We start from the raw sequence: 12916 nt of genomic DNA on the forward strand, positions 1-12916 counted from the left end.
TGGGATAAATGGCACATAGGCATCCTACAATGTTTAAAATATACATTACATTATTTGGTACTCCAGAAAGTTGACAAGTAATAAATAATAAGAAAGAACTAAGGCGAAAAGGGATTCACCACACATACACAATTAATACGGTTCTCCAAAACCTAGAAAATTGTACAGTGTATTGGTTCACACTCACCTGCAGTTGTTGTATCTATTGGAAATACCCGGAGATAGAGAATCTGAATGAATTTGTTATGATGCTTTAGCCATCATCCAACTTGAAAGAAATACGTGAAGGACAAAATGCCCTCCACTTTATCACACTGTTACTATCAAGCATGTGCCATTTTCTCATCTTTGAAAACTAAAATTTGTTCAAACAGCCTTGAACAAAAAATATGCACGGTCAGGAAACAGTATTATTCTTTATTCAGCAACATAGTAAAACTTGCAACTACACATCCACGTGTTCATGGAATGTGTATATATAAAACTCAGATATACACCCATATTATGTCGGATTATTTTTAATTGAAGGGTTTGTTTACACAGGATTGACTGAGCTTTTCGACAGTGGAAATTATCTTGCTGAAGGAACCAGTCAGTGCTCAAGTAGACAATATGCATGGGGATAATACTCTTAAAATGATAAAATGACTTGAGTTCAATGACATGAGCATTATAACTCGCCTGCATTTGTCCAACCTTGCAGCTGTTTGACCTCGAAATTGCATGGCAATATAAAGCTCCCTCTTCAATTCAAGTGGGAGGGATGGGCTTTCATTAAGGTTTTCCCAGACATGTTAATCTGGCATTGACCAACCATATTTACTGAAGTCTTTATTGCAGAAGACATAGTTGGAGGTGCAACTATGATGACTGAAAATGTAGTATGTCCATCTATTTAGGTGCTAGCCTTATAGGGCAGATTGAGAACGCAACACATCGAGCAGCTTTTGCCAGCATGAACCGCTCATTTTCTGTCAATGGTCTCTCAATGACCTTCATAATATTTGCGTCCTAATTCATAGATAGAAATAATTGTCATTCCTGGCTCAACATTACCAATAAAGCAACACTTTAATCCTCAGAGAAACTAAACTGATGATGGGAAAGAAAAAGATACATATTCTAGATCATTAGTGAAACAGAAGTCACATTATTTTTATGCTAATTTGGCAAGGATATTAATGAGAAAAGGTATTCATATGTTAAGATGGGAATTAGATGTTTTACCGTTAAAGATTGTCATCCTCCATCTTTCTTAAGGGAAGGATACAAAAGTTAACTAACCTTCTTTTGTTGTTGAATGGAAGGCTTCAGACTGGCAACATCACCAACAACAATTACATTATTGAGATTTCCGCTTTCATCTCTTTCAGTTGGTGAATAGGTTGAATGCCTCCAGTTTCCACTAATAATGTACTTATAAAGGTACCTGACAAACAAAGATATGACTTGATTTGCAGCAAAACTTTACATAAGAGTAAAAACGGAAAATCAACATAAATATTGATGAAGGTAAAACTTCACAGAGGAAAAAAGAAGCAGAAGGGTGAGCTTAGGATTTGGATAAATGGAACCATGTAACAGAGATTCAAACTGACAAGAATAACCTATGGCATGCAGGACTACAGATGAAGTGGAGCGTCACTTTAGTGACAAGAAGAATGAAATTAAAATGACGTCACTTGTTTCAGGGAAAAAGCAAAGAACAAAAGCACAATGACACCGATTTGCATGTAACTTGACAATGAAACTTCAATTGATTTCAGGTTCTAAGAAACTACTATTTGACATATTCAAGAATTAGTATATCAGTTCTAGATTAAGGGTGTGTTTGTATGGAGGAGAACATTTTCCAGAAAATTCTTTCCAATTTCTCATGTGATGAGTTATGGTATTTCGTGTTTTGATGATTTGACAAACTTATTCAAGGAATCAGATGAGGAACCAGATACGATCAGGTTCACTCGGTCAACTTTATGATGTTTTATGTGTTGATGATTTGACAAACTCATTCGAGGAACCAGATATGTTTATAGAGGGACCAGATGAGGAACCAGATGCGATCAGATTCTAGCCATTGCTTCAGTCAACTCTACAGCTGCAAAGCTGCTGACACTGTACCAACTGGCAGCAGTGCAGCAGCAACACAGATAAAGTAATGAAATTCACTTTCACAAACCAAATCGAGGAACCGGATAAGGAACCAAATGTGATCAGGTTTTAGCCGTTACTCGATCAACTCTACCGCTGTAAAGCTGACACTGTACCAGCTGGCAGCAGTGCAGCAATACAACTGTAGTGTACTAGTGGACGATGCAATGTCCCTTTCACCTCAACACTTGCTTCCCATATATATACAACATTATACAAGTGTAACCCTAACACTCTGCAAATCAGAAAAATTATTTTCTCACAAGTAGTAGCCGCCGCTGCTCTCAAAGTGCTCATCAAGAACAAAGCTGCAACAACTGAGGGACCAGTTCTCCAATCACTGTCAATGTCTTAAGTCCTTTAAGTTGTTGAAGTCTTTGTCTTTTGTTCTTAACTTGTATTCCTACACTGCTTTTGAGAAGTTCTTGGTAGGACAGATTTTCAACCTTTTGTGGTGTTTGCTTGGCTAGAGTTAGTCAAGTTTTGTTCTTTGCAATAGAGTTATTGTGAAGGCCTTGCAATAGAGTTGTAGTAAGGGGGAGGGATTAAGAATTTAATTCCTAGGTTGTAATCTGAAGTTGCTCAGCTTAGTGAAGTCGTGGTTTTTAATCCCTTGAGCAAGGAGTTTTCCACGTAAATATCTCGTGTCATTTACCTTCTGTTTTATTTAAGGGAACAGATAGAGAACCTGGTTCTCTATACTGTTTGGTGGAATCGTATATTCTATCATCACGTTTGGTGGCTCAAATGTTTCTAGGAAAACGAGTTCCTTAAAAATGAGGATAATGACTTCCAATGGAAGTAGGAAAAACGAGTTCCATAAATGACATTCAAAGTCCATTGTGTCCTCTCCACCCCCCCCCCCCCCCACCAATGCCTCCAACCCCTTCCTCTTAACCATCCTACTCCCGGCCACCCCCGAACCCCGAGTCCCACCCCATCCCACCCTCATAGTGTTTTACTGGATTACATATAAATGCTCTTGGGATAATATTTTTTTGCTAACTTACCAAACACCAGAAAATAAGTAAGAAACCCACTTGTTTTCCATGGAAAATATTTTCCTTCATACCAAACACACCGTAAATCATTCTATGGTGTCTTCAATGCAAGAACAGCCAAAACAAGTTTGGATCTCTCAGACCAGAGAAATGCAAACTAATTAGCTGAGATCAGCCTTATGAGATTTTGCTATGATGCAGAAAAAGATAAGGATGACATCGAAAGGCATGAGTGCGAGTTGCGTTTTGGCGATAGAGGCAAAAGAATCATTAAAAAAAAAAAAGGATAAGGTATGAGAAAAGAGAATTAAACATTCCACGTGTAAACTGGAAAGCACAATAAAAGCTTGGTAATCGTGAACCCTACTATGGCTGACAGGAAGAGGCAAAACTTACTTTCCCTGTGAAAGTCTAACTTCAGCCTCAAATCTTGAGCCACCTTTGTGGACTGCCTTAATCGGTTCTTTCCAGTTACCTGTAAAATCTCCAACCAGGTAGACATCCTCTCCCTGTTCAAAGAAGTCATACGAAGAGATACTTATAAGTAAATACCCCCATTAAAACGCATATGGAAGCAGACAACAGTGAAGCACTGAGTATGCAACATTCTTTCCAAGAATCAGTTTTGACCTTTGAGGAAAGAGGTCAAGGAAAGAGTGCAACATAAAATCTGAGTTCATTTTCAGTGCTGATTTTCTTATTAAAGCCAACATCTGAGGACATCACCGACAAGCACCAGAGATGATAAAATTTATTACCTCGTGGCCGTTCCATACAAAAGTCACTGCATGTGTTGCAGGCCCATCATGTGCACCAGTTTCAACCATTGCTATGAGATCCCATGTTGCCCAGGCAATGGCTGGTCTGCAACCAATTTGTTTGGATAAGGTAAATAGAAAATGTTGCATTCTTTTATATTTGCAATAAAAACTCAATTTTCCTATTTTGTGGTTAGAGGGTAAGAAAGGCTAAACAAACAAGAGATAAAATAGGGATTGTGACTGTGAGCTATATAAGATGTTACGGTTACATATGCAAAATGATAACAGCAATCTTTCCATATTAATATTTGGTCAACATCATTATACACCGCTGTCTTGCAATACTTACATGCTCGTGTTTGTATCAAGTTTTACCGTATTAGAATCCAAAGAAATGCAAGTAAAGGATTTTTAGTTATGCCCCTGGTAATGTTATGCACAGGCAAGTGCTTATCCAGTCAATGCCTCCCCAAAAGTAAGAATGGAACTGAAGCAATATGAAAGTTGGGAGAAGAACCTGTCAGGCTTGCATGAATGCAAACCAGTGACAAAATTATAGGCTGCATGAAGGGAAGTATCTGTCATCCAATGAAGGTAAGCTATTACACAAGCAGGGGATCTATCAAAACCAGTTGTACAAGTCACATAGACTCTCTGGTTTTTCTTCAATAGGCGTAGAAGAACGCCAACACAAAACGGAAGTTTCTTTCTCATGTCAAATGAATCTCCTTCCCTGCAAAAGAAATTCATATGCAGAAGGATTACATAGCAAAACAACGGAATAAGGTTAAAGCTCCATAATTGTTAATCTCAATACATAAAGAAGATTACGATCAATGATATAGGCAAATGCTAGAACCTTTGAAGAGCTAATGGTACATCTATATAGGCATCACCATCACATTTCCAGTAGAACAAAGAGACAGACTTCTCTTAAAGAACAAAAAAAAGAGAGCTCAAGGGCTATGCTATAAGGTACTGGAAGTATAAAACAGACTGTTAGCTCATTGACGAAACTTCGGATTCAAAACGTAGTTCTTTTTATTACCTTATGGGATAGTTGATCATAAGGATATTAAACCTTTGGCACGATTCATTGATTATGTTGGTATTAATTCCCCAATTTTCAGCCTCGATCCCACTCTGAAAATTCAGCACAGCAGTGATCCCCTAATGACCATATTCACTGGGTTAGTTCTAAGTAAATGAACAAGGAATAATTATCCTAATGCAGATATCTGGCTTAGTGTAAGTAAATGAACAAAGAATAATTAATTCTGCAAAGGACACTGCATAATGGTAAGATAAAGGCAGGCACAAATGTGTCTCCACACTCATATTAAGATAAAAATTAGAGATGTTCTTGCCACATCCATCACCATTCCGTTTTCACAGTTTTTGCTGGTCATTTATTATTGATTTCAGAACCAAGTGCACACGTCCCAATTTGTATAATCGAATTCGCTTTTATTAGTTTAACTTGGCCGACATCAAGCAACTGTCTTCATGCTGCAACTTAAACGTGGGACAACCATACACATTCTGGAAAACCACAAGTAACTGCAGGTCATTATGCAGCTGACTTCACCATATAGAACCATTGAAATACTTTATTTATGTATATACTCAGTTTGATCTTTTTGACCTCCTATTAAGGGTTGGTTAAAGATAGTCACGATACTCTCAGTTCTATCAGATAGTGTGCAAGGCAAAAATCTATATAGACTGGAAATTATGGAGATGCACGAGACATGATTCTCAGTGTATCAGTTGTATACGCTTCGTGAAATAGAAAGAGCAAAAATAGATTATTTTCAACCCACAAAAGCATAGCCGCGCCACATCTGCCTGCACTGTATACTTCATGAAACATAAAGGGACAAATAAACTATGTTCAACCCACAAAAGCATAGCCTCACCACAACATCTGACAGCATTTCTACATCAGCTTCCTTTTGTATGCATGATCCCACGTATATTTGCTCCGTAATCTGGCAAAGGAAGCAAGCAATGTACTTCAGAACCAGGCAACAGAAAAGTATCTCCTTGGAAATAAAACGTACTACAGCAGTGGATGAAAATGGTGTTCAGCAAAATTGAAAAGAGTAAACTTCCTGGAAGCTATTCACTTTATCTCAAGTAGTTGAGTATTAATTGTAAAGGAAAGGTTCTGCACAGAAAATCTGAATGTCACACCTTGCTGTAGCGCATACCAAGATCATGTTTGTAATACAGTTCTCCCTTTGAACGATCCAACGCCTTTACATATTCTTCCAGTGGGAAACTCCCATGTGCCCATTCAGAATCTCCACTGTCTTTCTCAGAGAATATGTTGATAATTGGGCTAAATGGTAAAGAGGGGGTACCGTTCAGCTTTCCGTCTTGCCTGATTTGATCTCGATCAATCAGAACATTCCATCCTTTTGAAGTTAGTAACTTTGGGGAAAATACTATAAATCCAGAGTTCCCACTGCCCTCACAAGACGTTCGCAAGTTGGAGGCAAGTAAATTTTTGTTCCATGTAGCAATAGGAACACGACCTCTATTAAATAGAATATCAATATCATTCATAAGATATAGCTGGTGGATAGGAAATGGGAAAAATGGTCTCTCAAGAACCAGGCTACAAGGCCCTGAGTTCTCTTTCATCATCTTCCTGCAGAAACCATAGTAAAATACAGTATACTTATTGAAACGTCCCACTACTTCAGCCCCAAATGCACTTTTAGCATTTAGTTTAATAGCTTAAAATTGGTATAATGTTCACATTTCATACTCTGTATCGCCAAAGTCTTTGATCTCAGTAAGTCCCCCAATGGAAGAGTCACTCGCCTTTTTCAATGTGTCACCAACCATTATTATTCTTGATTTCTCAGCATTTCCCTGCAAAATGACACTTCCACAAACTAAGACATGCCTTCACAAGGAAGGATTCAAAAGATAATAGCTATGATAATCATCCACGCTTGATACGTATCTAAATGCCAGAAAGTTGGATAGGATGGCCCTTAAGTAAGGACTATATTTCCCCCATTTTTTATGAAATACGAGATGCTCATTGAATGATAAGAAAGATATATCCATTTTCCACTAAAACAATTTTGAGTTATTCGAGGATCGCACGTTCTGTTCTAGGTTAAGCAGGTCTAATTTAGGAAATATTTGATAAGCTAACAAAGACGAGACAAATTAGGGATTCGTTGGAATTCTCACATTTATTTGGAAGATACTTATTTCGGATGGGTCACATCAATAGGATGAACCAAATGAGTTCCGCATCATGAACTTTGTGCTGCAAATATTACTTAGATAGGTTCGAGAAAGGCATATAGGAAGATCAGCTATTGGTAGATCCAGGATTTAGTCCACGTAGGTACAGTGACACAGACACACAATATTTTATGGGAAATTCTCAATAATATACAAACCAACATAAGATATTACGTCACGTAGCCCAATTTACAATATTATATAACATTTTACAATATTATACAGCATTATACATAATGTATCAACCTTGTATAAAAGTATATAATAGTATATAAAAGGTGTTTATACACAAATATGGGCTAAACCGGGTAACAAACTCAAAATATGGGCTACGTGGCGTAAATATTTTCTCCCAATAGACATAGAGTGCAATTTCCCCTTTTATATTAATTTTAGTGCATATATACATGGTATGAAAGGCATAAATTAGTTGAACTTGCTGTGAAGGGCTAAATCCACCATCTAGTTTCTTATTATTCTAGGGTTGCGGGATTATTCATGATTGTTGTCAATTGAAACTCGATGTCAACATATGTTTGATTATCATATGTTTATTGGTATAGTTAGTTTACTTGTGTTATCCTGCCCTTAATTATTTTGATTGGCCATCAACTGAATACTATCTACGAATTTAAACTGTGAGTCCGAGGGGAGAGGTCTATAGATAATGGTACATTAAAATGACAGATATTCAAATGTAAGGATATTAACTATACGATGCAATAAAATTTCAACTAACAATGAAAACAAACATTGTGTTTAAACTAACAGCACAATACAATACAATAGGTAACAACTATCCAAACAAACTGTAAAATCACAGGTATTTAAATGTAAGGATGTTAATTGGGAAAACTAACCCCCTTCTTAAGAGATAATGGTCAAAAGAACTATCGTTTTTTCGTGAGTTTCACACACAACTATTAGATGTTCCCTTTTCCAACCTAAACTACCACAATCTATGTATTAAACCACACCTCGAAGCTGACTAGGCCAACAATAGTTGTTCCCTTTTCCTCCTGAAAACACAGTTATTCTTTACATGTGTGAACTTACTGTGAAGGGCTAAATCCGCCCATTATGACGGTGGAAACGGATAATAGTACATTATAAAATCACAGCTATTATTCAAATGTAAGGGATGTTAATTTGCGAAAACTAACCCCTTTCTTAAGAGCATGAACGAAAACTTTGCCATCAACAGAGAGAGCAAAGCGAATACCAAGGGGCTTTTCAAGTGTAACCATATATTCATTCAAATTCATCTTAAAAGGTGAAACACTTGATGATGATGATGAACACATAGCAGTAACCCTCCCATATTGACGTCCCTTTACTGCTGTGAAGCGTACATCATTGAAGCTCAACTCTACTCCCCAAAATGACGGCAAAATCACACATTTCTGCAACTTCTCAGAGTGGTTGAAAACACTGTAATTTGGAACTTGCAGTGAACACATTTCTCAGAAATGATTATATCAAATTCAAAACTACTAGTAGTCGATATAATGTGATCGATTATATAGCAATTTTCTAGCAAAATGAAATGTAGTGTAAGTTTGTGCATAGAGATTGGAGAAGGTTCTAGGGACTTGGAATTGGGGATGATGATTATGAGAGATAAATAATGGAATTAGAAATGCGGTTGATTGGAGCTAAGAGTTGAGAGGCCATTACGCCAATTACCCGCAACGCCACGTGAGATCCTACAAAACCCCAAATCCACCTGCTCTCCTGACCTTTTCTATTTGGTCTAACGACTTGGGACAATTAATTTGGGAAAATTTCAAAAATATATAAGTTGACCACTTACCTTATAAAAATATAGTTCAAAATTTATATTACGAAAAATAGCTCATACATATACAAATATATGCAGACACAGACAAATATATACAGACACTTATACCAACATATATACAAAGGCAGAGAGAGAGAGAGTGAGTGTGTGAGAGAGAGAAAAGTTTAGGTCATTTTTTGTAAGAATTAAAAAAATGGGTCAATTTTGGTAGCATTGTTACCCCAATGAACATATAGTGTAATTTTCTCATTAATTATAGGTGACAAAAAGATTTTAAAATGGAGTGGGGCAACTCAAGTTTTTTTTATTGGAGAAAAGCCATCATTCCCCCCCCCCCTCCCCCCCAAACTTGACACGAAAACTCACTTTAGCAACTAAACTTAAGTTGTATTTATATACCCCTTAAAAACTTTCATTTCAATTATTTTCCACCTTGAAAAAATAACACCACTCTCACAATGCGAGGTGTATTACACTCGCGCCACGTCATTGCCACATCGTTGTCATGTAAAAAATTACTAACCCTTCATTTTTTGTTTTTCTTTTATTATTTTTTCTCTTTCTTCTTCTTTCTCCCTTTTCTCTTTCTTCTTCTTCTTTCTCCTCAACCACCCCCACCGCCGCCGTCGCCGCCATGATTGAACATAGCCCAGTTCGTGAAACCATGGGCAGTTCGTGCAATTTCTACATTGTTGTTAAATTCCATTCCCCATGAATTTTCATGAAATTTAACAAATGGCAAGAGGAGCAGGTTGGACAATTTTCATAAAATTTAACAAACAACAATTTCAATTGTTGTTAAATTCCAGTCCATGATTGAACATAGCCCAGAAAGGAAGAAATTGCACAGTTTGTCCTTCAAATGGGTGTCAATGGCAATTTCTTCAATCGGTGGGGCAAGAGGAGCGGGTTTGGGGGGGTGGGGGGGGGGGGGCGGCGGGGAACAACACAAAAAATTAAGAAATTGTACAACCAGCTTTGTCCTTCAAATGGGTGTCAATGACGATTTCTTCAAATGCGTGGGGAAGAGAACGGGTTTGGGGTGGGGGGGGGGGGCGAAGAAAGCAACAAGACAAAACGAAGAAATTACACGCATGTTTCTCCTTCAAATGGGTGGGGGGGGTGCATTTTTATTTTTATTTTTATTTTTTAATTGAATAATATATATATCAGCGGGTCCACCTTTTTGTGTACTTTACTCTCTTATTTTTTTTGCCACGTCAGCATTTGGGGTTGTATTTAATTAAGATAAAAGTTGTTTAGGAGGGGTATATAAATACAACTTAAGTTTAGTTCTTTAAAATGAGTTTTCGTGCCAAGTTTGGGGGGAAGTGATGTCTTTTTTTTTTTTTTTTTTTTTGAGTAAAGGTGATAAAGTTTTGATTAGTGATTAAGGACTTTTGATCATTTTCAAACTTGACCAATAGTTTTATTTTTAACTCTTTGGCCCTTAGCTTTATTTTTAACACTTTGGCCCTAAGTTTTGTTCTTAACCAATATAAACTCTAAATTACCCAAAAGGGGTAAAAAAAAAAAAAAAAAAAAAACGGTGCCAATTTTAGCGCCATTGTTGCTTCCCCTGCTTCTTCATCAATTCTTCTTCTTGCTTCTTCTTCACCAATTTTAGCGCCATTGCTGCTTCTTCATCAATTTTAGCGCCATCGCTGCTGCTGTTTCTTCTTCCATTGCTGCTGTGATACAACTCTAACAGGGGATTTGGGGGAAAAAAGGGGAATGCTCCTATAGAGCAAATGACAGAATTACTCTTGAACAGAGATTCAATTGAGCTCGAAAGCTATGGATAATGTGGAAAATATAGATACAGATAGAGAGAGAAATTATATTGATTCATATGCTAAACAATGAATTACAAATGTGTTTGGGATCAGATTATAAGCTATTGAACTAGGCGGGAAAAGCTGTTATCACAGCTGTCAACTAACTTCCTGAAGCATGTGCTAGTCACGTGCACTAATTCTAACTAACTAACCCCTTAACTGTTTTCTTGAACATTAATTGCTACTAATTGCCAGCTAATTGTAACACCCCGTACCTTTAACCTAAGCTTTGACCATGATTCTAGACTTAGAAAACTAGATAAAGAATGTAGGAATTGGAATTTTCTCTTCAATTGTCAGATGGGGGTTTACGCCCGCAACACGGACTGTATTTCAGTATACGGCCCGTATTTCAAATCATAAGTTGGCATCAAGATCACTGAGCATTCTGGAATTTGGCTTGAGAGATATACATTGTTAAATACGGATCGTATTTTGAAATACGGACCGTATTTTGAAATACGGCCCATATTTAACAATTGTGATTGGAGTTTGGGAAAACTTCCTTAATGAAAGTTGTAGAGCTTTAAAATACCTTTCCAGCGGTATATTATGGGGGTCAAACAGACATCTGTGCAAAGAGTTGTGGCCATTTTACTCAAGAGTCGCAGAGCCTCAAACAAAATACGGACTGAAATTCGGCCCGTCTTTCAAAATACGGCAAGTATTTTGTTGGGCATAAAATTTAATGTTCCAGAATAGTATATATTCGTCCATATCAGTCCAAATCATTATTTTTCATTCCTTCAAGCAGTAGAATGACCTTCTACCCTCTCCCATCATCAAGAACACCAATGTAAGCCTACTCTAATCAATCCAAGTTAATTCTAATGTATATCCTTGTACAAGAAATCATCATTCCTAACCTAGGGTTTTCAAGAAAACCCATCTCAAGGTTCAAGATTTAAGATTTTGGAAATCTTCTTCAAAGTTCAAGTCTTTAATTCAAGTTTTGGAGCATTACCAGGTATGTAGGGTTTCTATCCACGTGTGGGAACATCTTTGTTCTTCCCCACGCCTAATGTCTTCCACGATCATACAAGTTACACCAAAACTAGAGTTTTAGCCATGTTCTTATGACCCTAAGTACATGTACCATGATATACTATAATTGTATGATTACTTCGTTATTGTATTCTAAATAGTCCTCCAAGTTATTGAGAATCTGTCTGTAATCCATGAAAACTCATACATTGCATTCCATGGGTTCCTACATGCAAGTTATTAAATTTAATGCTTATTTTCATGAATATCCTACATGTCTACAAGTTTTCATGCAATTATATTATATTATTATATCCATGCTATGATACAAGATACTCACATTTAATACAAGTCATGTTTTATGAAATTCATGGGCTTCTTAGCCAACTATATCATGTTCATGTTTTTGTGAGTTGCACAGATTACCCAGAAGGTTTCATACCTGAAACTACGTATACCAACATAGGATAAGGATCGCTCCACGCAGTAGCACGATTCCTTCATATTTTCTCCATTGAGGGATTTGGATCCATTCATGTCATATTCATGTCTTGTACCCCGGCAAGGTACAAAATGGCTTAGCTGATCGGGCAGAGATTAGACGCCATGTGTTAATGTGGTGGTTACATATCAGTTATATTAATGCTCTCCTAACTTAAAATGTTTTTACTCATGTTATATATGTATTTATGTTCATGTCAGATACTCATGTTCATGACCAGGTTTCAGTTTCAGTTTTAGCTCTTATCATGTTATTTTCATGTGCCACGTTTATTTCATTCAGTTGCTTTACATACCAGTACATTTAATGTGTTGGCGTCCTTTATTTCGTCTCGGGGCCTCCGCATTTCATGCGTACGTGCGCACGGCGCGTGACGACGCCTCTCTTTCATTAGGATCCGCCCTCGTACGACTTTATTTGATAAGCCTCATCTCCTTCGGGGTTTAGACATTGTCTTTCCTTTATCGGGGTATACGCTAAAGGTATTTCGGGGGGCCTTGTCCCGGCGAGTATGTTTTCATGATCGTACTTTTGTTAGAGAGGTTTCACAGACTAGACAAGTCGTTATGTCATGTTAGACTTTTTTATTCGGTTTGGCTTATTTATGA

The 12916-nt window shown here is 37.2% G+C and overlaps 1 protein-coding gene across 2 annotated transcripts; it reads right to left on the minus strand.

The window, feature by feature from the left end:
- Positions 1-390: 390 nt before the first annotated feature.
- On the minus strand, positions 391-8900 carry LOC132035895 (phosphoglucan phosphatase LSF1, chloroplastic). Of its 2 annotated transcripts, none has more exons than XM_059426048.1 (10): positions 8347-8900; positions 6681-6796; positions 6110-6569; positions 5833-5904; positions 4962-5083; positions 4431-4646; positions 3911-4016; positions 3549-3661; positions 1285-1429; positions 391-1011 (listed from the first exon to the last, which is right to left on the minus strand). In XM_059426048.1, exons 1-10 carry the CDS (start codon positions 8641-8643, stop codon positions 892-894), a joined length of 1767 nt encoding a protein of 588 aa, XP_059282031.1. In that variant the 5' UTR covers positions 8644-8900; the 3' UTR covers positions 391-891. The 2 variants fall into 2 exon arrangements, with proteins under 2 accessions (XP_059282031.1, XP_059282032.1); XM_059426049.1 differs by having other exon boundaries at positions 6690-6796; positions 8347-8895.
- Positions 8901-12916: the final 4016 nt, after the last annotated feature.

The sequence above is a fragment of the Lycium ferocissimum genome, chromosome 11 (assembly GCF_029784015.1).
Source record: "Lycium ferocissimum isolate CSIRO_LF1 chromosome 11, AGI_CSIRO_Lferr_CH_V1, whole genome shotgun sequence".
Classification (NCBI taxonomy): Eukaryota; Viridiplantae; Streptophyta; class Magnoliopsida; order Solanales; family Solanaceae; genus Lycium; species Lycium ferocissimum.

Bases quoted from the DNA above. Each gene is read 5' to 3' on its own strand.
- LOC132035895 (XM_059426048.1), bottom strand. From the start codon at position 8,643: ATGTGTTCACTGCAAGTTCCAAATTACAGTGTTTTCAACCACTCTGAG. The intron at 5,084-5,832 runs GTGAGGCTATGC...TATGGTCATTAG, and splicing joins AAATGCTGTCAGATGTTGTG to GGGATCACTGCTGTGCTGAA. The intron at 3,662-3,910 runs GTAATAAATTTT...TTCTTTGAACAG, and splicing joins TTGTATGGAACGGCCACGAG to GGAGAGGATGTCTACCTGGT.